General features: G+C 40.2%; 3 protein-coding genes across 4 annotated transcripts; all 3 read right to left on the reverse strand.

Moving 5' to 3' along the window:
* Positions 1 to 4,415: 4,415 nt before the first annotated feature.
* On the reverse strand, positions 4,416 to 5,845 carry LOC113011999 (immunoglobulin kappa light chain-like). Its single transcript, XM_026151930.1, has 5 exons — positions 5,791 to 5,845; positions 4,970 to 5,671; positions 4,746 to 4,862; positions 4,635 to 4,669; positions 4,416 to 4,547 (listed from the first exon to the last, which is right to left on the reverse strand). Exons 1-5 carry the CDS (start codon positions 5,843 to 5,845, stop codon positions 4,416 to 4,418), a joined length of 1,041 nt encoding a protein of 346 aa, XP_026007715.1.
* An 8,018-nt stretch (positions 5,846 to 13,863) lies between these two features.
* Positions 13,864 to 15,246, reverse strand: LOC113012005 (uncharacterized). Its single transcript, XM_026151944.1, has 5 exons — positions 15,243 to 15,246; positions 14,444 to 15,148; positions 14,233 to 14,358; positions 14,107 to 14,150; positions 13,864 to 13,983 (listed from the first exon to the last, which is right to left on the reverse strand). The coding sequence occupies exons 1-5, from the start codon at positions 15,244 to 15,246 to the stop codon at positions 13,864 to 13,866; spliced, it is 999 nt and encodes a 332-aa protein (XP_026007729.1).
* A 3,076-nt stretch (positions 15,247 to 18,322) lies between these two features.
* Positions 18,323 to 19,904, reverse strand: LOC113011904 (uncharacterized). Of its 2 annotated transcripts, XM_026151754.1 has the most exons (6): positions 19,843 to 19,904; positions 19,645 to 19,728; positions 19,027 to 19,374; positions 18,844 to 18,948; positions 18,730 to 18,764; positions 18,323 to 18,637 (listed from the first exon to the last, which is right to left on the reverse strand). In XM_026151754.1, exons 1-6 carry the CDS (start codon positions 19,895 to 19,897, stop codon positions 18,518 to 18,520), a joined length of 747 nt encoding a protein of 248 aa, XP_026007539.1. In that variant the 5' UTR covers positions 19,898 to 19,904; the 3' UTR covers positions 18,323 to 18,517. The 2 variants fall into 2 exon arrangements, with proteins under 2 accessions (XP_026007539.1, XP_026007530.1); XM_026151745.1 differs by having other exon boundaries at positions 19,027 to 19,728.
* Between the last annotated feature and the right edge of the window lie 1,114 nt (positions 19,905 to 21,018).

Consider the following 21,018-nt stretch of genomic DNA (forward strand, 5'->3'; position numbering starts at 1 on the left):
TTGCCAATCCAGCCACGGGCCCATCCATCTGGCCCATCAAGACTCACTCTCATTTCATCAGTCCATAAAACCTTAGAAAAACCAGTCTTGAGATATTTCTTGGCCCAGTCTTGACGTTTCAGCTTGTGTGTCTTGTTCAGTGGTGGTCGTCTTTCAGCCTTTCTTACCTTGGCCATGTCTCTGAGTATGTCACGGCCCAGCGGCACGAGGGAACAGAGATGGACACAGGTGCAGAAACCAACCCGGAAGCGAGACAGTAAGGGAACAAAGGATTTATTTCCGCCCCCAGGCAAACACAAGCAAAACAAAAACGACGCCACCACACTAGTGGCGCGTAGGATAATCTAAGATAACTAAGGGTGACCTAGACACCTCTAGGAGACAGCTGAACAGCAGAGGCATCGGGGAGGTGGAAACAGGACTACGTAGGGGCCGGGGCATTGGTTTCAGGTGGAGGGGACAGGTGGAGCGGAAGGCCCGGAAGCGGTCGAGACGTGGGGAGGCAGGCAAGTGAGTGGTGGGCCGGCAGGCAACGTCGTATCAGCAGCAAGCGGCCCAGGTCCAGGAAAGCGGGAATGAGGGAGACAAGACCTCCACTCCAGGTGCTACCTATGGGGATAGCAGATGATCAGGCGATGAACGGTTGAGTGCACAGGTCTGATATACTGCTGGAATAATTGCTCACAGGTGGTCAGCCAGGGAGGAGCAACCGAACTCCGCCCAAAGGAGGAGGAGTCGCCGTTGGAGACCTGCAGGTACCCACCCAGACCATGACAGAGTATTGCACACCTTGTGCTTTTGGGCACTCCAGTGATGTTGCAGCTCTGAAATATGGCCAAACTGGTGGCAAGTGGCATCTTAGCAGCTGCATGCTTGACTTTTCTCAGTTCATGGGCAGTTATTTTGCGCCTTGGTTTTTCCACATGCTTCTTGCAACCCTGTTGACTATTTTGAATGAAACGCTTGATTGTTCGATGATCACGCTTCAGAAGCTTTGCAATTTTGAGACTGCTGCATCCCTCTGTAAGATATCTCACTATTTTTGACTTTTCTGAGCCTGTCAAGTCCTTCTTTTGACCCATTTTGCCAAAGGAAAGGACGTTGCCTAATAATTATGCACACCTGATATAGGGTGTTGATGTCATTAGACCACACCCCTTCTCATTACAGAGATGCACATCACCTAATATGCTTAATTGGTAGAAGGCTTTCGAGCCTATACAGCTTGGAGTAAGACAACATGCATGAAGAGGATGATGTGGACAAAATACTCATTTGCCTAATAATTCTGCACTCCCTGTAGACATGACACTCAAGCTTGACAACATGGACACAACACAGACATGAAACTCATGATAAACTGGAAAGGAAACATGACACATAAACCAAGGAGACATAGATGATAATATTGGCTAAACTAAAACTCAACTAGACCCTAAGTAAGAATAACACAAGAACTCACATACTAAACATAAGAAAATACAAAATACAAAACAAACTCAAAATGCTGGGTCACAGACCCAGCCCATGACAAACACATTTACACGTAAATACATATTAGCCATCTAGCTTAAACATTTCTGGAACAGAAGGAACTTACACTTACTTTACACTTTTGCTGCTCATTAGCAACTTCTTGGCTGTGACCAAAAACTTAGCAAGAGGTCCTTTAAGCTCTGTCAGTTATGAAGTCTAGCCTCAATTAATCAGATTTATTTATCCAGCACATCCTACAGGTGTTTGATCGGCTTGAGATCTGGGGATTTTAAAGGTCAAGTCAACACCTCAAACTCGTTATTGTGCTACTCAAACTATTTCTGAACTATTTTGGCAGGGTACATTATCCTGCCGAAGTAGGCCACAGCCATCAGAGAATACAGTTTCCATGAAAGGATGTGTATGGTCTGCAACAATGCTTAGGAAGGTGGTACGTCTCAAAGCAACATCCACATTAATGACAGGACACAAGATTTCCCAGCAGAACATTGCCAAAGCATCACACTGCCTTCATTTGCTCTCTTCCTTCCCATAGTTCACCTGGTGACAGGCAGAGATGGGCAGTAACGCATTACTTGTAATGCGTTACTGTAATCTGATTACTTTTTTCAAGTAACGAGTAAAGTAAGGGATTACTATTGCAAAAACGGTAATTAGATTACCGTTACTTTCCCGCAGGAACGCTGCGTTACTGCGTTACTAAAACCGTGATGTTTTTGCGAGAATGTCTCATGACAGTGACGTAAGCGAGTGCGACGTTCGTGACAACAGCTGTGTGCAGATCAACAATGGATCATATATTGAGTGCGGGAGAGAGTATGAGCATGCAGTGTTTAAAGCGTGGAAGTACTGACCTTACTTTGAGTTTGATTCCATAAAAAATGACAAAAACATTAGTGTCCGTTGTGCGTGGGAAGAAAACTTATTTTTACAGCGAAAAAAACCCTAAACAAGCTCCGAGTGCACAACGACGTAATGGGAAACTCACAGAGAAACTCGCGGATTCTTCCACTGACCGCTGCGGCACACCTGCACCAGGGTAAACCTCCGCCTACTCTACTCCTGCTTTACAGGTGAAAATAGAGCAACAGGACCGCTAGTCTTTGATTTTATTTATTTTCTGCTGTGTTTTACTTGCATCTATTTGAAAGACTGAGTGTAAACACAAAAAATATTTTATTTTATGTGCTGGAATGTGCAGAAAATAGGTTTAAATGTTAAACTAATTTCTTCAAGTCAGAGAATGTTGCATATAATTAAATTTTTGCTTGATGCATAAAGTTAAAAGATTAAAACTGATAAAATAAGTTTAAAAAAAAGAGACTTTTCCATTTGATTACATTTTGTATGATGAATTATGCAGAAAAAGTAGAATTGGGCTGAAAGATCTATCGCTTTATCACCTATTCATGTTGCAAATCGTGTTTTTAAAAAGTAACTAAGTAATTAATTACTTTTGAAAATAAGTAATCGGTAGAGTAACGGGATTACTTTTTTGGGGAAGTAATCACTAGTTAGTTACTGATTACTTTTTTCAAGTAACTTGACCAACACTGGTGACAGGTGTTCTCCAGGTAAGCAAGGCACCACCTGGCTGTCCATGTGATATAATAGAAAATGTGATTCGTCAGACCAGACTGTGATTGTTTGCTTAGCCAAGGAGACTCAACATGCAAGGTTTCTTCAGAGTTTAAAGTCAAAATACACAAAGGATGTTTTACATTTAAGACACAAACCCTTCTTACATTGCTTCGTGGTCCAGTTCTGATAACCAGGATCAAGATGGCACCCTGACTGATCTGCAGCTATGCAGCCCCATACTCAAATGAATGTGATGCACTGTGAAATCAGACACATTTCTATCAGCACCCGGATTAGCAGTTTGAGGTACAGTAGGACATCTGTTGGATGGGACCAAAAGGACCAGCCTACACACCCCACATATATCAGTGTGCTTTGACCACCTGTGAATCGTGACAAGAGCTGCAGTTTTGCAGATGCTCTGACCCAGTTGTCTATCACAATTTGGCCCACAACTCAGACTCACTCAAATACTCACACTCGCCTATTTTTCTTGCTTCTAACACATCAACTTTGAGAACAAAGTGTTTACTTGCTCCCAAATATCGTGACACTCACACGTATCACTTCACCTGTTAGTACTTATAATATTATGCATGATCAGTGTATATTATTAATACAAATAGCAGACACTTCCATTTTCAATATGATGAATTATAAACAAATTATTATGTATGTTTTTTTTAGATGCAGATGTTTTATGCAGCCTCAAAGTTGATTTGAACCAGAGTTTTAAGTGAAAAATTTCATTTGAAAAGTGACGTTTTTATATGATACTGGGACAATCAGTGTGGAGGTTGAATGTTCTTCTTGTATTCATGTGTAGGGTAATAGATTAACTCTAGTTTATTTCTTTAATTTGGCACCAGAACAACTACATTTATTTATTATCTAGAGTTAAGCTGAATTCTCTGACACACACGATACTAACTGTCACTAACAGTCACTTGGGTTTGTGTTATCACTGGATTGAACGTGCACTCACATATAAAGTCAAGCTTTGAAGGTCTTTCAATTTTTATTGTGGTTTATCTTCAGTAACATATGATTTACAAAAAAATCTTATAGAACATTTTGTTGAGAGAAGAATTTAGAATACAGTAAAATTACAAAAATCATTTACCAGCAGAAAAATCAAAATAATGTTATTGTGATTATGACGCCCCCCCCAACAAATAAAACAGAAACCACAAATGCAGGTATTATATTTTATCTGCACACCACAAACAGCACAAGTAATCTATGAAAGAAAGAAATGTTCAAATCTGAATTTTATTCTACAGTTAATCTCAAAAGAAGAAAATTGTGTCTTAATAACAAATGAAACACATCCAGTTTTACTGTTGTTTGTACCACTGTAGCTGCACACTGTAGTACGCACATTCACTCCAGGTCTGATCTCTCTGACTTGACCGGTTGTGCAGGTTGACAGTTGAAGAAGCAAAAATGAGCTTCTCTGTTTGAAAACCCTAAAAACAAGAAACGTATTAAAAAAAATATATTTCCACTGATGGATTTTTCCTTAAGTAAAATCTAACTGAACAGTATTAACTCACCTTTGCATCTGCTCTGGAAGGGATTGCTTGAGGCTCTGCAGCATAGAAAAAAAAATATTAACATTCAAAGTTCTAGAAGAAGTTGTGAGCTAAAAACAAAACAGTTGTTACCTGAAGATTCACAGCCACAGTTATTGCTCATACACAGTAAGAAAGCCAGCAGTACACTCAGGATGGAGGTAAATGCAAAGGCGCCGCTCCAGAAAGTCCAGAAAGAAGCACGATTATCTGCATAAAGTGACACATCAGAAACAGATTTGCATCCATTAGTTTTTTTGGTTTTAGAAGTGTGAATTGGAACAACTTTCACTAAGCTCAGTCATAATGGTATTTACCTTCAAAGTCCAGTTTTGTCCCGCTTCCAAACAGTATGTGTCCACATGAGGCAACAGCACAGTAGTAGGTTCCAGCATGAGACACATTTATACTCTTCACTGGCAGGTTATAAGTGCAGTTGTATGTTTGTTCGTTCTTCTCACACTGATCGTTCCTGCCTCCATGGGTGTAAAGGAGTCCTGGGTAAAAATCTCCAGAGTCTTTGAACCAGTAAACACTATGATCTTCATCACAGGTCCCAGTGTAGACTGTACAGTTCAGAGTCACAGAGCCTCCTGGCTGGATGGTCTCAGATGCTGACTGCTGCACTAAAGCTTTGATGTTTAAACCTGAACCATTTACACTGACAGTAGTGCCTTCTGCAAATTCTAGGACTGAAGAAACCCACCTTGCACAGTAGTAAGAACCTGAGTCTGACTTCTGCAAGTTTGTTATATACAAGTGGTTTTTCCCTATTTCTGTATCCAGGGTGAAGCATGGATTGTTCTCGAATTCATCATGAAAAGTCCCATTTGCTTTAAATAAATACTGAGTAGAGATGAGCTTTGGTTTCTGTCCAAGACTCTGCTTGTACCAGTAGAACCTCGTTGCATCACTGGCTTCATAGAAACATTGTAAAGTCAAGTGTTCACCAACAATAGCTGATACAAACCGTCTCTCTTGCTTATGAGTTACGGAGAAATTCTGGTGAGTCAACTGAACTGATAGAGAATGAGACAACGCAGACACAGCATTAATTTTACAGGAAACATTTCATTAACACATGTGTATAGAGGAGCAGTCATAACCACTGATGGAATCAAAACAAATCATAACTCACCTAAATTTCCCAAGATCAGACATGTCACATAGAAAACAAATTTGGGAGGTGTCATCGTGTGCAAACCTCTGTGTTAAATGAAATGAACCTTGACTTTTTTCCACTCTTTAAAGACGAGACAGCTTTTGATTGGCCATTGCAAAGTCATGTGATCTGCCCCCAGGATGAAATATGTCTTCTGTGCATTTTACGCAGAGGGTTGTTTCCTTTGATATGATGATATAGCAACAGGTCCATAATGGTTGTGTCATGTTTGCTTTTTTAATATTTTCAGTCTAAAACTGATCATTATAAAGAGTGTAAACACAAGTGAGGACACATAGTGGAACTTATTTCTGTTCATCATTTACAGACTCAGTACATTTACAAAAGAGACAGACTAAGGCACCCGGCACTTGCTGGATGTTCGCATGATATCGATCTCTTTGTGACAGTATGACTGACACACTTCTCCTGCTGCCCAGAGGAGGCAGACAGTAACGAGGTCTGTATACACTTTTTTGATGCTGTGAAAACTAAAAAGAAATGTCCACTCACTTTCATTGTAGAAGTGAGAATAAAAGCAAAGGTAACATGGTAAGTTTGGACAGGCATTTGACCTTGCAATCCCCTCACTCTTTATGTTAACATGTAGCTTCTGGAATATGTTTTTTAGCTAATTATTTAGCTGCCTGAAATGGACTGTTGGTACAGCGCATTTCAGGTAACAGTATGAAAATAACTGTTACCTGGTATTTCTTTCAGGTAGCATCTATTTTTGGTCAAACACCCAAACATTATCCTAAAAACAACAACTGGCTTCTTAAGGAGGCAGAAAATAAATAGCAAAGGGGTTGAGATGCTGTGTTTTTTCAGTAGTGCCTTGTGCATCAAAAATGAGCGAACATAAATTCAAAAGCAAGATCTTTCTGGAAGCTTGTGTCATGAAAGTTTTCCACAACTCCTTCAGTCCTCAGCCTGTTCTTATATTAATGTTTTGTGAGCTGAAAACCAGGGCGTCATTGCCTTTTAGGAGAAGGAGAGATTATAGGAGTGATCACGGAAAATCAGGATGCCTGTAACTTGTAACTGGCTTACTGTCTGCAGCACTTGCAGTGAAGCTAATGCCCAACATACTGCTTTGCTTTCCCTTGAAACACATCGGTGGATGACTGAGACCCTTATATTTAAAAGCCAGCCTAGGAAAGGCCCTCCAGAATGCTGTAGAATAGCATCAGACAGAATGGCCCATTGCATTAGTAGTAGTGACAAAGACACCCCCAACATAAAGAAAAAGAAAAAGCATGCAGCAGGCTAGTCCTCATTGCCTTAGTTTCATTTCAGCAATTCAAATGTTTCTCAGCACTTTGTATGGCCCTCATGTGCTTGTATGCATGCCTGAAAATTCTGGGCCATACTCCTGATGAGATGATGGATGATGTCCTTCTTCCAGATCACTGGGCTACCAGACTGTCTGTGGTGCAACCTGGTGGTGTCAAAAGTACTGAAACATAATGTTCAAGAGGATTGAGGTCAGGCAAGTGTTGGTGCCTGTCAGTGGTATCAATTCCTTCATTCTCCAGGAACTATCTGCACACTCTCACATTGTTGTGCACCAGGAGGAACCCAGGACCCACTGCACCAGTGTAAGGTCTAAGAATGAGTCAGAGTATTTCATCCCAATACCTAATGACAGTCAGGTATCCAAAGTAACTGGCTGTCTCCTCTAATCTCTTTCTTGCTCTTGAAACTGTGCTGGGAGTGAGCAAGTATTTATGTGCCATCCTGGAGGAATTGGACTAATTGTGCAATCTTTACAGTCCATGTATCACATCATGTTACCATTAGTATAGCATATACACTCAACAAAAATATAAACGCAACACCTTTGTTACTGCTCCCATTCCCCATGGGATGGACGTAGAGACCTAAAATTCATTCCAGATACACAATATAACCATCCCTCCCAAACAGTGGTCACAAATCATTCCAAATGTGTGGTAGTGGGCACATCTGCCATATTGAGATAATCCATCCCACCTCACAGGTGTGCCACATCAGGATGCTGATCTGACATCATGAGTAGTGCACAGGTGTACCTCAGACTGCCCACAACAAAAGGCCACCCTGGAATGTGCAGTTTTTTGCGCTATTGGGGGTCTGGGGACCCAGAACCGGTCAGTATCTGGTGTGACCACCATTTGCCTCATGCAGTGCAACACATCGTCGCATGGAGTCTATCAGATTGTCAATTGTGGCCTGTGGAATGTTGGTCCACTCCACTTCAATGGCTGTGCGAGGTTGTTGGATATTCGTGGGAACTGGTACACGCTGTCGTATACGCCGGTCAAGCACATCCCGAACATGCTCAATGGGTGACATGTCCGGTGAGTATGCTGGCCATGCAAGAACTGGGACATTCTCAGCTGCCATCTGCCCTGAACAATGTGAACCATGATTCATCCGTGAAGCGCACACCTCTCCAACGTGCCAGACGCCATCGAATGTGAGCATTTGCCCACACAAGTCTGTTACGGCGACGAGCTGGAGTCAGGTCAAGACCCCGATGAGGACGACGGGCATGCAGTTGAGCGTCCCTGAGACGGTTTCTGACAGTTTTTGCAGAAATTGTTTGGTTGTGCAAACCAATTGTTCCAGCAGCTGTCTGAGTGGCTGGTCTCAGACGATCTTGGAGGTGAACCTGCTGGATGTGGAGGTCCTGGGCTGGTGTGGTTACACGAGGTCTGCGGTTGTGAGGCCGGTTGGATGTGCTGCCATATTCTCTGAAACGCCTGTGGAGACGGCTTATGGTTGAGAAATGAACATTCAATGCACGGGCGACAGATCTGGTTGACATTCCTGCTGTCAGCATGCCAGTTGCACGCTCCCTCATTGCTTGTGGCATCTGTGGCATTTTGCTGTGAGACAAAACTGCACATTCCAGGGTGGCCTTTTGTTGTGGGCAGTCTGAGGTACACCTGTGCACTACTCATGATGTCAGATCAGCATCCTGATGTGGCACACCTGTGAGGTGGGATGGATTATCTCAATATAGCAGATGTGCCCACTACCACACATTTGGACTGATTTGTGACCACTGTTTGGGAGGGATGGTTATATTGTGTATCTGGAATGAATTTTAGGTCTCTACGTCCATCCCATGGGGAATGGGAGCAGTAACAAAGGTGTTGCGTTTATATTTTTGAGTGTAACATTATGTATTACTGCTGAGCCTGGCCAAATGTAAAACTAGTGAAAAAACAGTCAGAAAAGATGAGGACATTGCATTAACTTGCTTGCACATTGTAGAGTAATCCCACCATGTGAATAGAAGCCGTCGGTTCAGCATACGGATGACAAATGGTAAGTAAATGATGTTTATTTTAGGGCAAGCAAATTGTTGTTTATAGTAACAATTGCAGGGCTGCACAGTTTGCAGTGCATTTACACGTTTTGCAGTTTTTAATGTATTCTTTGAAAAGAGAAATGCAGTTTTGCATGTATCGTCTAACATACATAGCTGTCAGTTTGTGCCATGTGTATGCCGATCTAACAATGTATGTTGACTGGACAGAACACCACCTTGCATGTGTCAGTTGTTTCCCAGGTAAGTGATGCATACACAATCTGCGTTATCACTGGATTGAGCTTGCACACACATATAGAGTCAAGGTTTGAAGGTTTTTAAATATTTTATTGTGGTTGAGCTTCAGTAACATCAGCTTTACAAAAAAAACATTTTGTCGGGAGACAAATTAAAAATAAATTGAAGTTACAAAAAACATTACAAGCGAAATTAAAAAAAAAGACATTGTGAACATGACCCCACAGGAAAAACAAAACCCTAAAAGTAAGTAAGTAAGTAAAATTTATTTATATAGCACATTTCACAGATAAAAATCACAAAGTGCTTTACAATAAGATCAGACATACAAGTTAAAATTAATTAAAAGCCTGTTTGTATAAAAATGTCTTCAGCTGCATTTTAAAGGAGTCAGTAGAGTCTAGACAGCGTAAAGACAATGGCAGAGAGTTCCACAGCCTAGGTGCCAGTGCCTGAAAAGCCCGATCTAAACAGAAAAATGGTAAGAGGCCCTGTGTTGTCAGCATCTGAGCCCTGCCGAAAGGATCAATGTACAGTCCCAATCAAAAGTTTAAGACCACTTGAAAAATGGCAAAAAATCATATTTTTCATGGTTGGATCTTAATGAGGTTCCAAGTAGCCTGAAATTTATCAACAACACGCTCTGCTACCTCACTGTGTGGAGCTCTCCCGCTGCCAGTCGTACATATCACCAACAACAACAAACATGGGACCCAGTACAATATTTAAGTCATGATTGCAGATGCAGTGCCGGTGCATCCGCCTTCCCTGCACGGCACTGCATGGAACACCCCACCACATATGTGTTAAAAAGACCATCTGGAGATAGTGTTACTAGTTGGATCATGGTATTTGAGTCTCTGTGGTTATGGATTTGACTGGGTGTACTGTATCTTTAATTATTATTTTTTTGACCAATAAGTGCTCAGTACATTACAATGCAGTAACCTTAGTAAGTGACACTTCTGACAAAAAATTATTCACTGTCTACAGGCCTCACTTCCACTAATTAGAGTTGCTGAATTAAACTTCTACAAACTGTGTTGCTGGGGGATTTTGGTGACCGTTTTATTTTTTTTACTCTTCTCCCTTTCTATTTTTTAATTATCTGATAAAAAAAAAAAAAAAAAAAGTGATCTGCTGTGTGGTACACTAGTTGATGATGATGTACATTCTATTTCCCTGTTGTTTAGCTATCTGTGCATTTTACCCTGACAGTTTTGAGAAAGAACTGGACCCCACACAGCATTCAGGTGACTGTTTTGGGTTTTTTTTATTTAGTGCACAGAAATGTTCCTTTGTGGTTGGGCACAAATATCTTTTCCTGGCAGTCAGCTTTGCAGCTGACTAAACACTCGACATACCTTCATCTCAGGTCGCCAGCTTCACTAAAAGGAAGGAGGCCTTGCTAACACAATTATCTCCACCTGCCCCATCAGCGTACCTGGCACAGCCCCTGAGCCCACTGCAACACCTCTGCTCTGCAGCGGAGCTAGAGACCACACCTCTGCCACAAGTTTATCAATTACTAACCAAGCTTGTAACATGGCACCACTGTCTTTTGCAAATATGGTCACTGGCTTACAAAAAAAACATCCCTGCACTTCTAGAACTGCTATATGTTTAAGTGTCTGTGAAGGTTCTCAGTGATCCAGGTCGTCGTAGTCTATAGAGCTTCGAAAGAAAAGTGTATGGACTTGGCTTGAAAGGAGTGAAAGAAGCCATCAATATCCACTGTCAACGACCATCTTTGAACAGAGGTAGTGGTTTACGACACCAACCGTCTGCCATCTATAAACCAGTTTTGAGATCCCTTCCTAGACGCCTTAACACCCACTCACATCCCGGGCCTTTTGACCTCAGGAAATGACATGATAGGGTTGGACTAGGCTTCACAGCGGGTTCACCGGAAGCCTTGGCTGATTGTGACCTATATCAGTTTTCACAACTTGGCTCATGTGATTAGTTAGAGAGCTTTAATCTGGCACTCGCCACCAATTGACCCTAGAACTGAAGAACCTTCTTGAATGAGAGGTGAAACATATTCAGGCAACTTAAAGTCCAGACGCTTTTCTTTCCAAGCTCTTTAGACTAAATGTGTCACAGCCCAGTGGCACGAGGGAACAGAGATGGACACAGGTGCAGAAACCAACCCGAAGCGAGACGGTAAGGGAACAAAGGATTTATTTCCGCCCCCAGGCAAACACAAGCAAAACAAAAATGACGCCACCACACTAGTGGCGCGTAGGATAATCTAAGATAACTAAGGGTGACCTAGACACCTCTAGGAGACAGCTGAACAGCAGAGGCAGCAGGGAGGTGGAAACAGGACTACGTAGGGGCCGGGGCATTGGAATGAGAGGAGATCACGGTCAGTGGGATCCAGCAGACAACCAACGATCCTCCACAGTTAAACTAAGTTGCCTTACTTGGTTTCAGGTGGAGGAGACAGGTGGGGCGGAAGGCCCGGAAGCGGTCGAGACGTGGGCCGGCAGGCAAGTGAGTGGTGGGCCGGCAGGCAACGTCGTATCAGCAGCAAGCGGCCCAGGTCCAGGAAAGCGAGAATGAGGGAGACAAGACCTCCACTCCAGGTGCTACCTCTGAGAACAAGAAGAACAGGTAAGTCATCACACGGGTTCTGGACAGAGCAATAATGCTCCACTTGACTAACATGGGGATAGCAGATACTCAGGCGATGAACAGTTGAGTGCGCAGGTCTGATATAGTGCTGGAATAATTGCTCACAGGTGGTCAGCCAGGGAGGAGCAACCGAACTCCGCCCAAAGGAGGAGGAGTCGCCGTTAGAGACCTGCAGGTACCCACCCAGACCATGACAAAATGTTTGAGTGTTTCTCTGCATTACTATTCAATACATGAATAAACACTTTTCACTCTTCAATTAGCACACCTGTAATATGATCAATATGACAGAACTGACCCAGGTAAGTAGTTGGATCTCTTGTAGCAAATATGATTTAGTCATAATTGAATTAAATTGAAATAATTGAATAGCTGTATTTCATCCTAGTTATAATAAAAGTGAATATTCTGTTTCCCCTGTAGGTAGGCTGTACACCAATGGTTAAAAGGCCTGATTTCTTTGTCAATTTACTTTACTGTTATTTGTGGATGGAGTAGGTGAATGGCATTTGTCCTCCAGTACGTATGTGTGACAAAGCCAGATAAAGCACAAACGGGCCAATTCCTCACACACATCCTCTCAAACTGGCAGTCAGTGCTGCTGCTGTCCTGCATCGCATGTTTGAATCTCTATATCAAACATTTTTGTAAGGAGTCGTTAGTTTGGGGCATCTGCTGCTGTAATAAATCTAATTTAAACCTGAGTTGTCTGACTGAAATAGATTTATGTGATTATCAATGGATGTGCTGGTTAATTACCTGAAAATCACAAAGGAAAAATAATTACCACTTTTTTGTCTTGTGAAATTTGTGGAATATTATCAATGAATCCACCCCACTAAAAAGTAGATGGGCTGGTAATTTCCACTCAAAGTGCATCTTTCTAGAAGTGTCACAGCCGGGCGCGCTGGTGTGTTTGTGGAGTGGACCCAAAAGCAGACACCGGAGAAATAACCTGATGTTTCAACAAAAAGCGACCCTTTATCACAGCTAATACAAGAAAAGAGAACAACAAGGCGAGGCGAAATAAGGGCGGAACTAAACCTAAACTGGGACTGAACACTGGCACAAATAATCATGACGCCACAGGGGAAGCAAAATTAAACACAATGAACATGGAAACAAGACTTTCAAAATAAAACAGGAAACAAGGAGAGACATGAACTAGGACACACAAGCTTGATACAAGAGACACGGAGAGGGAGAGGGACAGAGAGGAGAGAGACACAAGGGAAACCTACAGAGACAAGGAGGTAACACATGGCAAACGGAAAAAGACTCAAAAACAAGGAGACATTGACAATAACCTAAACTAGACTAAACTTCAACTAAGATGAACTAATAAAAACCTCAGAACTTAACATTATCTCATAAGTAATCCAAAAAAACCAACAAAATACAAAATAACTCAAAAATGGTGGGTCAGAGACCCAGCCCCCTGACAAGAAGTCTTATACATTTAATGAAGCATATTCAGAGAACACTTTTATCTTCACTAAGTGTTCTTCTAGTATTAACACTCTGTAACTCTGTCACACTGTGATGGATACATTGGAGGCAACTCATGGTTCAGTGTCATGGAGAAGGATGCTTCAGCATGTGGACAGGAATACCTGGGTAACTAATCTTTCAATTGGCCGACAAACCATTCTACCACCTGAGCCACAGCAGCAGAAAGAGCATACATTTACAGTATGCCATACAGGTGAAATCACAAATGCAGTTCCTAAGTGGGAATCGCTCCAATTTAACCAGTATGAAACTACAAAAACATCTATATAACAAGATAAGACTGCAGCCATTTCAAGGAGATTCAAAGAAATAACTACATGATTTACAAATGTCCATCTTTATTTTTTTATAGCCGAGTAAACACATTCATCGTCGGTGTTGTTTCTCTGTGTTCTTGATCTCTTGGGGATTTTAATGCTTAAAGCAGCATAATGAAGGCTGTCAGCATGCTGGAAACCCTGTTGAAAATGTGTACAAAGTAGATAAGAACATGATTTCAGATGTAAACAATAGCCATAAAACAGAAGACTGTAAAAGTTTGTTGAAGAGCGCTTTAAGAAGTCATTAAAAAACATATTCACCTCCGAACTTGTTGTTGCGGCGCTTGAAAATCTTGCTTGAGATTCTGTTTGTGAAACATTGATTTAATTGAAAAGCCAACTTTAGCTAAAATCGGTCTAAGATGTAACCTAAAAGACTCCACTTACCTGTCGATTGGTGTCTGTTTCTTTTGTTTGTCTTGTACAGCAAGTATCCCAGTAAAACACTGAGGATGGAGCTGAATGTCAAAGCTCCGCTCAAAAAATACACCAAGCCCTGAGAATTAAACGTGCCTGCAACACACCAAAAACAGAGCTTTTTCTTGTCTATATCTTTAAATATTGATAAAGTGAGCAACAGGTAGAAAAGGTTACTCACCTTTAGGCTCCAGCTTGGTCCCATTTCCAAATAGTATGCGTCCACATGAGGTAACAGCACAGTAGTAGGTCCCAGCATGAGAAACACTCAGGTTACTCATTGGCAAGCTGTAGACACAGGTGTGCGTTTGTTTGCTAGGTTTGTTATCACACTGATCGTTTCTGCCCAAATGTGTGTAAATGAGTCCAGGATGGGATTCGCCTGAGTCTTTGAACCAGTAAACACTGTGCTCTCCATCACAGGTCCCAGTGTGTACTGTACAGTTCAGAGTCACGGAGCCTCCTGGCTGGATGGTCTCAGATGCTGACTGCTGGACCACAGCTTTGATGTTCACACCTGAACCTTTTACACTGATGATGATGTTTTCTAAAAAGGTTAAAGTGTATGAATACTGAACACAGTAGTAAGAAGCTGAGTCTGAAACTTGCAAATCTTTGATCGTCAAGTGATATTTGCCATCTTGTGTATCCAGTGTGAAGCGTGGGTTGTTCTTGAGCTCTTCACTAAAAGAGTTGTTCACATTATATTTGAAAAAGTGAGAGATAATCTTTGGTTTTTGTCCCAGATTTTGCTTAAACCAGAACACTCTTGCAGAAACGTGAGCATCATATAAACATTTTAATGTCACTTTTCCACCAACTTGAGCTGATATGAAACGAGACTCTTGATGTTCAGATGAGAATATTTGCGACTCTGTCATCTGAACTGTAGTGGAAACGAAGAAAAAAACAAATGCACTTTCAGTTAAACGTAAAAACCTAACAACACAAAAATCTGAATCCTTAGTAATGGAACTTACCCATTTTTCCGAATAACAGACACAGAAGACAGAAGAAAAACACTGAAGACACCATTGTGGTGAGATTCTCGTGTAAAATGAAGGTTACTGATAGCTGCTCCACTTTTGAGAGGCAACAATGTGTTTGATTGGCCAGCCAAAGGTGACACAGTATCTATTGTATGGAACTCACAATCACGCGTTTAGTGCCGCCTGTAGTGGAAAATACAGTGTGATATTTGAGAGGAATTATACGTTTTTTGGAATTACAAACAGATCTAAAAGTATTGAAAGTGGAGTTTGGTCTACATTAGGTTTGTTATACTATATAAATAGGATCAAAGCAGAAGCTGCTCTGATCCAGTTGCATTTGATTTTCAAGTTTAATAATGATGTGTTTTTCATTGTAATGATTGATTGTCATTTCTAGCATATCCCATGCTGTGAAACACATTTCATTTAAAAGATGTGATGAGTAATAATTTGAGTATACAGAATTAGGATTCCAGCAGTGAGCTCATTGTGGATAACAGTAGGGCAAACCAGAAAACAGCAGCACATGGGCCCAGAAAGAGATCATTAGGAATATCAACATGAATACATTCACACAGGATTTTGGTATTTTACATTCAGGATTATAATATCTTTGCTCTTAAGTTGCAGGAATACAATGTAACATTTGTAATTTATGTTATTTTACTCTTTACTCTACTGCTGTTTGAATAATGATTATCATACATCATTTTCAATAATGGTTTTGCATTCCGGATAAAAAGTTTCTGAGCTCATGAGTTGCAGCATGAAATAAACAAGACCTGTGGAAAACTACAGTTTTTGGGTGTTTACAACAAGTGGACCTTAGGTCGTGATGTATGTGTTAGCGTAACAACACATCCTGCTGAAACCACAGAGGCCGTTGCACTGACACGTCTAAACAGAAAAATGGTAAAAGGCACTCTGTTTGACAGGATGCACCCACTTTTAGCTTTCTGTGCCTGTTTGTCATAGACTCAAATGTTTACAGCAAAGACATTTTAAATTTGTGTCAAAGCTGTCTGTCAACGATGGTTTGCCAAAACAACATGACCAATGGGATGGGATTTACTTGTTGTCATCCTTCAATTGACAATAATTTGTCAGCTCTCCTTGTCCTATTTTAACTGACTCTGCTGTCAGACCATGTGCCTGAACTTGGGTCACCTTTTAAGGCTACAGGTTTGTTGCTTTTCTTCACACATCAGTATCCAGGCATTCCCCATCCTCTATTAGCCATAAACAGTTTAATCTTTTTTAACAGTCAAAGCACTTTAGACTATAAGTTACATTACTGGAAGTGCTTCACTCTTTTTTATGCAATTCCACCTCAACATGGACTTTTCCCCCCTAAATCCATGCTAATGGTCCTCACTCTCAACTAGCCCTACTTGAAAAATGTTGTCCCCTAATGCATCTTCCTATTCCCCAAGTTCTTGCCTCATAAACAAATCCTTCTCTGCCCAAACAAAGCAGTCATACCAATTCAATTCAATTTTATTTATTTATTATTATTTATGTATAAATTTATTTATTTATAGCGCCAAATCACAACAAAAGTTAAAGGTACAGGTACAGAGAAAAACCCAACAATCATATGACCCCCTATGAGCAAGCACTTTGGTGACAGTGGGAAGGAAAAACTCCCTTTTAACAGGAAGAAACCTCCAGCAGAACCAGGCTCAGGGAGGGGCGGGGCCATCTGCTGTGACCGGTTGATACCACTTCATAAGAATCTGGCTTTTTACCTGCCAGTAATAATAAGCATGTCGTTTCCCCAATGCAAAATTCCAATTTGATATCTGCAAATACTTGCAATCGACATAACTGGTAAATAGTTCACATTATTCGACTGGGTATATTCTTTTGCTGAAACAACCTCTCCTCATTTCAGCATATTACCCCTGATCATTTGTTCTGCAAGAGATTCAGTAGTGACCTCTCACATGGCATACCCTCCTAAATCTTGATGAGGATATCCTGCAGCAGCAGCAGTGGCAGCAAAAAGTAGTCGTATTGACAACAAATATTTACCGTAATCCTCCTTTACACACCCAACCCAGTGCAGGCTTAACTACGATTAAAATCAGTGAAGTTGAGAACAAGAGACTTGGTGTTAGTGAGAGTATTCACCATGAGATCTAGAGAAAAGGTTAGGTGCTATCTATTTAATTATTTTTGCAAGATAAGTTGCAATCTAAAGAAAAATGGAGGAAAAACTGAAAATACAATGTAGTCGTACTTTAGGACTTATTAATATTAAACACAGCTCAGAGCTAGTTATTACTTTATGACGGGCATTTAAATTAACTATCCTACACGAAACATGTGCCGTGCTACGTATTGGCTGCATTTTGGGGGCAATAGTTGTATAGAACTTAAAATTTGAGCATAAGTTTTTAAAATTTAAGATTTATATCAATTGTGCTAATACAGTATGTCAAAATGAAAAGAATAACAGCGGATTCAGACATGTGAGTTTGTGCTGAAAAGACTGATACCAAACAAGGGAATATAAATAGCTTTTAATGGTGAAAAATGAAGGTAAAATTAAAAGTAGTCAAAAATGGCCAATTATACCCTGGAACCCAATAAATCATGAAAAATTTGGTTTAAATTTTCGGTCAAAAATTTCTTCATGAAAGTGCAGATTTGTGCAATTTTTTGTAAATTATTTCTAAATTTAAAAAAAACTACACATCTGTATGTGTAAAGAAATGACTTTCATTTTGCCATCCCATTTGATTTCCCTGCCACTCTAAGAAAATTTCTCTAGATCCACTCCTGCTTGGGACCTTTTGTATTTAGGATAACAGATTAAGTCTAGTTTCTATACTTAATTTGGCAGCAGAATGACTGCATTTCATGATCCATTCTCTTGAAGAGACAAGCTTGGCTTAATTCTCTCATACACAATAATAATAATCACAATAATGAGACATGTTATCACTGAATTGAAATGGCACACAGATATTGTCTCAAGCTTGAAGGTCTTTTAGTCTTTATTATGTTTATTGAGCTTCAAAAACATTAAATTTACAAAAAAAAAAAAAAAAATTAAAAGGCTGTTGGCAGAGAATGAGGATTAAAAAAGAAGTGAATACTGACATTTGTCTCTCATGATTCCTTCATTATTCCATCTTTAGCTTCAAACTACAGTGACGTTACAAATGTGATTAACTAGCAAAAAAAATTATATTGTGAACATGACCCAACATAAAAAAGAAATACTACATTTTTAAACACCATGTCTTCTCTGCGTACTAATGCTTTACACTATAGTACACACATTCACTCCAGGTGTGATCCTTCTGACTTCTTGATCTGTTGCGCAGGTTGACAGTTGAAGATGGAAAATAGAGTCTTTCTGCCTCTTGGAAAGCCTGGCAACAAAATACTTATTAATAAAAATATGTCCACAGATTGACTTTTGCGTAGAAAAATGGTAACTGAATAGTTACTGGTAATACATCACCGTTGCATCTGCTTTGGGGAGACTTGCTTGAGATTCTACAAGAACAACAAAAGTTTCTTATATTTATAATTCTGGAATAATTGGCAGGTTAAAAAAACCCTAAAAATTAGTTACCAGGAGATTTGCAGATGCATTTCTTGCTGATCACACACACTGAGAAAGCCAGCAATACACTCAGGATGGAGGTGACTGCAAAGGTGCCGCTCCAGAAAACATTATCTGCATGAAGTCAGACAGTTTAGACAACTGGGTGGGATCTACTGTGATTTTAGTAAACTCAGTCTTAATGTTACTCACGTTCAAAGTCCAGTTTTGTTCCATTTCCAAACAGTATGTGTCCACATGAGGCGACAGCACAGTAGTAGGTCCCAGCATGAGACAGATTCAGGTTATTCATTGGCAAGTTGTAGACACAGGTGTGTATTTGTGTCTTAGCTTCTTTCTCACACTGATCATTCCCACCCCAATGTGTGTAAATGAGTCCAGGATGGGACTGAGAATGGGATTCGTCTGAGTTTTGGAACCAGTACACACTGTGTTCTTCATCACAGGTCCCAGTGTGTACTGTACAGTTCAGAGTCACAGAGTCTCCTTGCTGGATGATCTCAGAAGCTGACTGTTGGACCACAGCTTGGACGTTTGACTCTGCATCGTTAACAATAACAGTAATGCTTTCTGAAAATGTTAATCTGTATAAATAAGAGGTCATACAGTAGTAAGTCGCTGAGTCTGAAATTTGTAAATCTCCGATCATCAAGTGGTTTTTGCCATTTTCAGTATCCAGTGAAAAGCGGTGATTATTCTTAAATTCGCCAAAAAATGTGTTATTTTTTTCATATATGTAGGAGTAAGAGATGAGCATTGGCTTCTGTCCAAGAGGTTGTTTATACCAGTAAAGCCTTGCAGCAACCTCACCTTCGTAGAAACATTCCAAAATCAAGTTGTCACTCGTTTTACGTGACACAAAAGCGCTCTTCTGATGACCAGATGAGGACAGCTCTAGATCAGTCAAATGAGCAGAATTGAAATATAAAATAAAGCAAATGTAAGGCAAAAGTGAAAGAATTCAATATTCTTAGAGAGGAGAAATGAACCTACAAGCACACAACTCACCCAGAGTCCTCGATAACAGTATTGCAAAATAAAAAGCCAGCAGTGAAAAAGCCATTGTGCAGAAAATTGCTGTGTGAAAAAAAGGAAGGAAAAAACCCTCTTTTCTACTCTTTATAGGCAGGACTGTGTTTGATTGGCCGACAAACTGTGACGCTGCGCTGTATGTCCTACTTAGGAAATGCAACGTGCTCACTGGAAACAATAGTATCACGTTTTGTTTTTTCTAATAATAAATACTGACATTGTGAGATGCCTATTAAGCACAACATTTTTAAAATGGGTGAAAGAGCATAGTAACTCTCATTTACGTTTTACAGCCTAGAATAGAATAATAAAAAAGTAAAGTGAAGGTGGTGGATTTTGCAAAAGTTGCCAAATTGAATTTAATGAAAATTGGTGGATTTTTTGGGACAATATCTGTATCACTATCAAACAGGCCATTGGCCTTGGGGAAGCATATCCTTAGGAAATTTATATACAAAACGAATTACTCATATAGTGTAGTTTGCAGAATAAAACAAGTAGTTTGTTTAAAAACTCCAGAATTTGATGTTATACTGCTGACATAATAATCTAAATGTGAACTTATATTCACTTTATATACTGATGTTTATATTGGCGTTTTTGAGTGTTTCCTTGGTCATTTTTGTGTCTGCATAATACTTAACATCCTGTCAAAAACAGCAAATGGCTGTGCACTGACAAAGGAAAGAACGTATGATTTCAGTCAGTTTCTAAAAATTTTTTTTTCTAAGTCAGAATCAGGTCATTTCCCGCTTGTAACCACAAAGATCACACAATAGATAATACAGCCAAGTAGTTACACAATACTAAAGCCTGTCTAAGCTTAAAGAGATCTTATCTTTAGACCGAAAACCGCGATTTAAAGACCAATATCAAAAGAATATTTCTAACTTCACAAAGCATCTTCAATGAGATTCTTAACAACAACAAAAAAACATAAAGCTCTGGTTTGAATCTTTGCGCTAAAATCCGATTAGTTGGATGACTTGAACTCAAAGCTACATTACAGAGGTTGTTTGAACTTTGACAAATAGTAACAGATATGTCTGAAAAAGAAAATAATATGTGCAATTTGTCTTGTATTGGGGAAAACCTGGGGTAGTCACACAACTCTTTTTAATCCCTTTTGAGTATCTCAAATCCAACCCGGTC

Source organism: Astatotilapia calliptera, chromosome 3 (assembly GCF_900246225.1).
Source record: "Astatotilapia calliptera chromosome 3, fAstCal1.2, whole genome shotgun sequence".
In the NCBI taxonomy this organism is placed as follows: Eukaryota; Metazoa; Chordata; class Actinopteri; order Cichliformes; family Cichlidae; genus Astatotilapia; species Astatotilapia calliptera.

Excerpts from the sequence above, each read along its gene's own strand:
- LOC113011904 (XM_026151745.1), bottom strand. The coding sequence starts at position 19,897 with ATGGCTTTTTCACTGCTGGCTTTTTATTTTGCAATACTGTTATCGAGG. Across the intron at positions 18,949-19,026 it reads AACAAAACTGGACTTTGAAC|ATAATGTTTTCTGGAGCGGC; the intron begins GTGAGTAACATT and ends GACTTCATGCAG. Across the intron at positions 18,765-18,843 it reads ATGCATCTGCAAATCTCCTG|AATCTCAAGCAAGTCTCCCC; the intron begins GTAACTAATTTT and ends TTGTTCTTGTAG.
- LOC113012005 (XM_026151944.1), bottom strand. Across the intron at positions 14,359-14,443 it reads GACCAAGCTGGAGCCTAAAG|GCACGTTTAATTCTCAGGGC; the intron begins GTGAGTAACCTT and ends GGTGTGTTGCAG. Across the intron at positions 13,984-14,106 it reads CCGCAACAACAAGTTCGGAG|GGTTTCCAGCATGCTGACAG; the intron begins GTGAATATGTTT and ends CATTTTCAACAG.
- LOC113011999 (XM_026151930.1), bottom strand. The coding sequence starts at position 5,845 with ATGACACCTCCCAAATTTGTTTTCTATGTGACATGTCTGATCTTGGGA. Across the intron at positions 4,863-4,969 it reads GACAAAACTGGACTTTGAAG|ATAATCGTGCTTCTTTCTGG; the intron begins GTAAATACCATT and ends CACTTTATGCAG. Across the intron at positions 4,670-4,745 it reads CTGTGGCTGTGAATCTTCAG|AGCCTCAAGCAATCCCTTCC; the intron begins GTAACAACTGTT and ends TCTATGCTGCAG.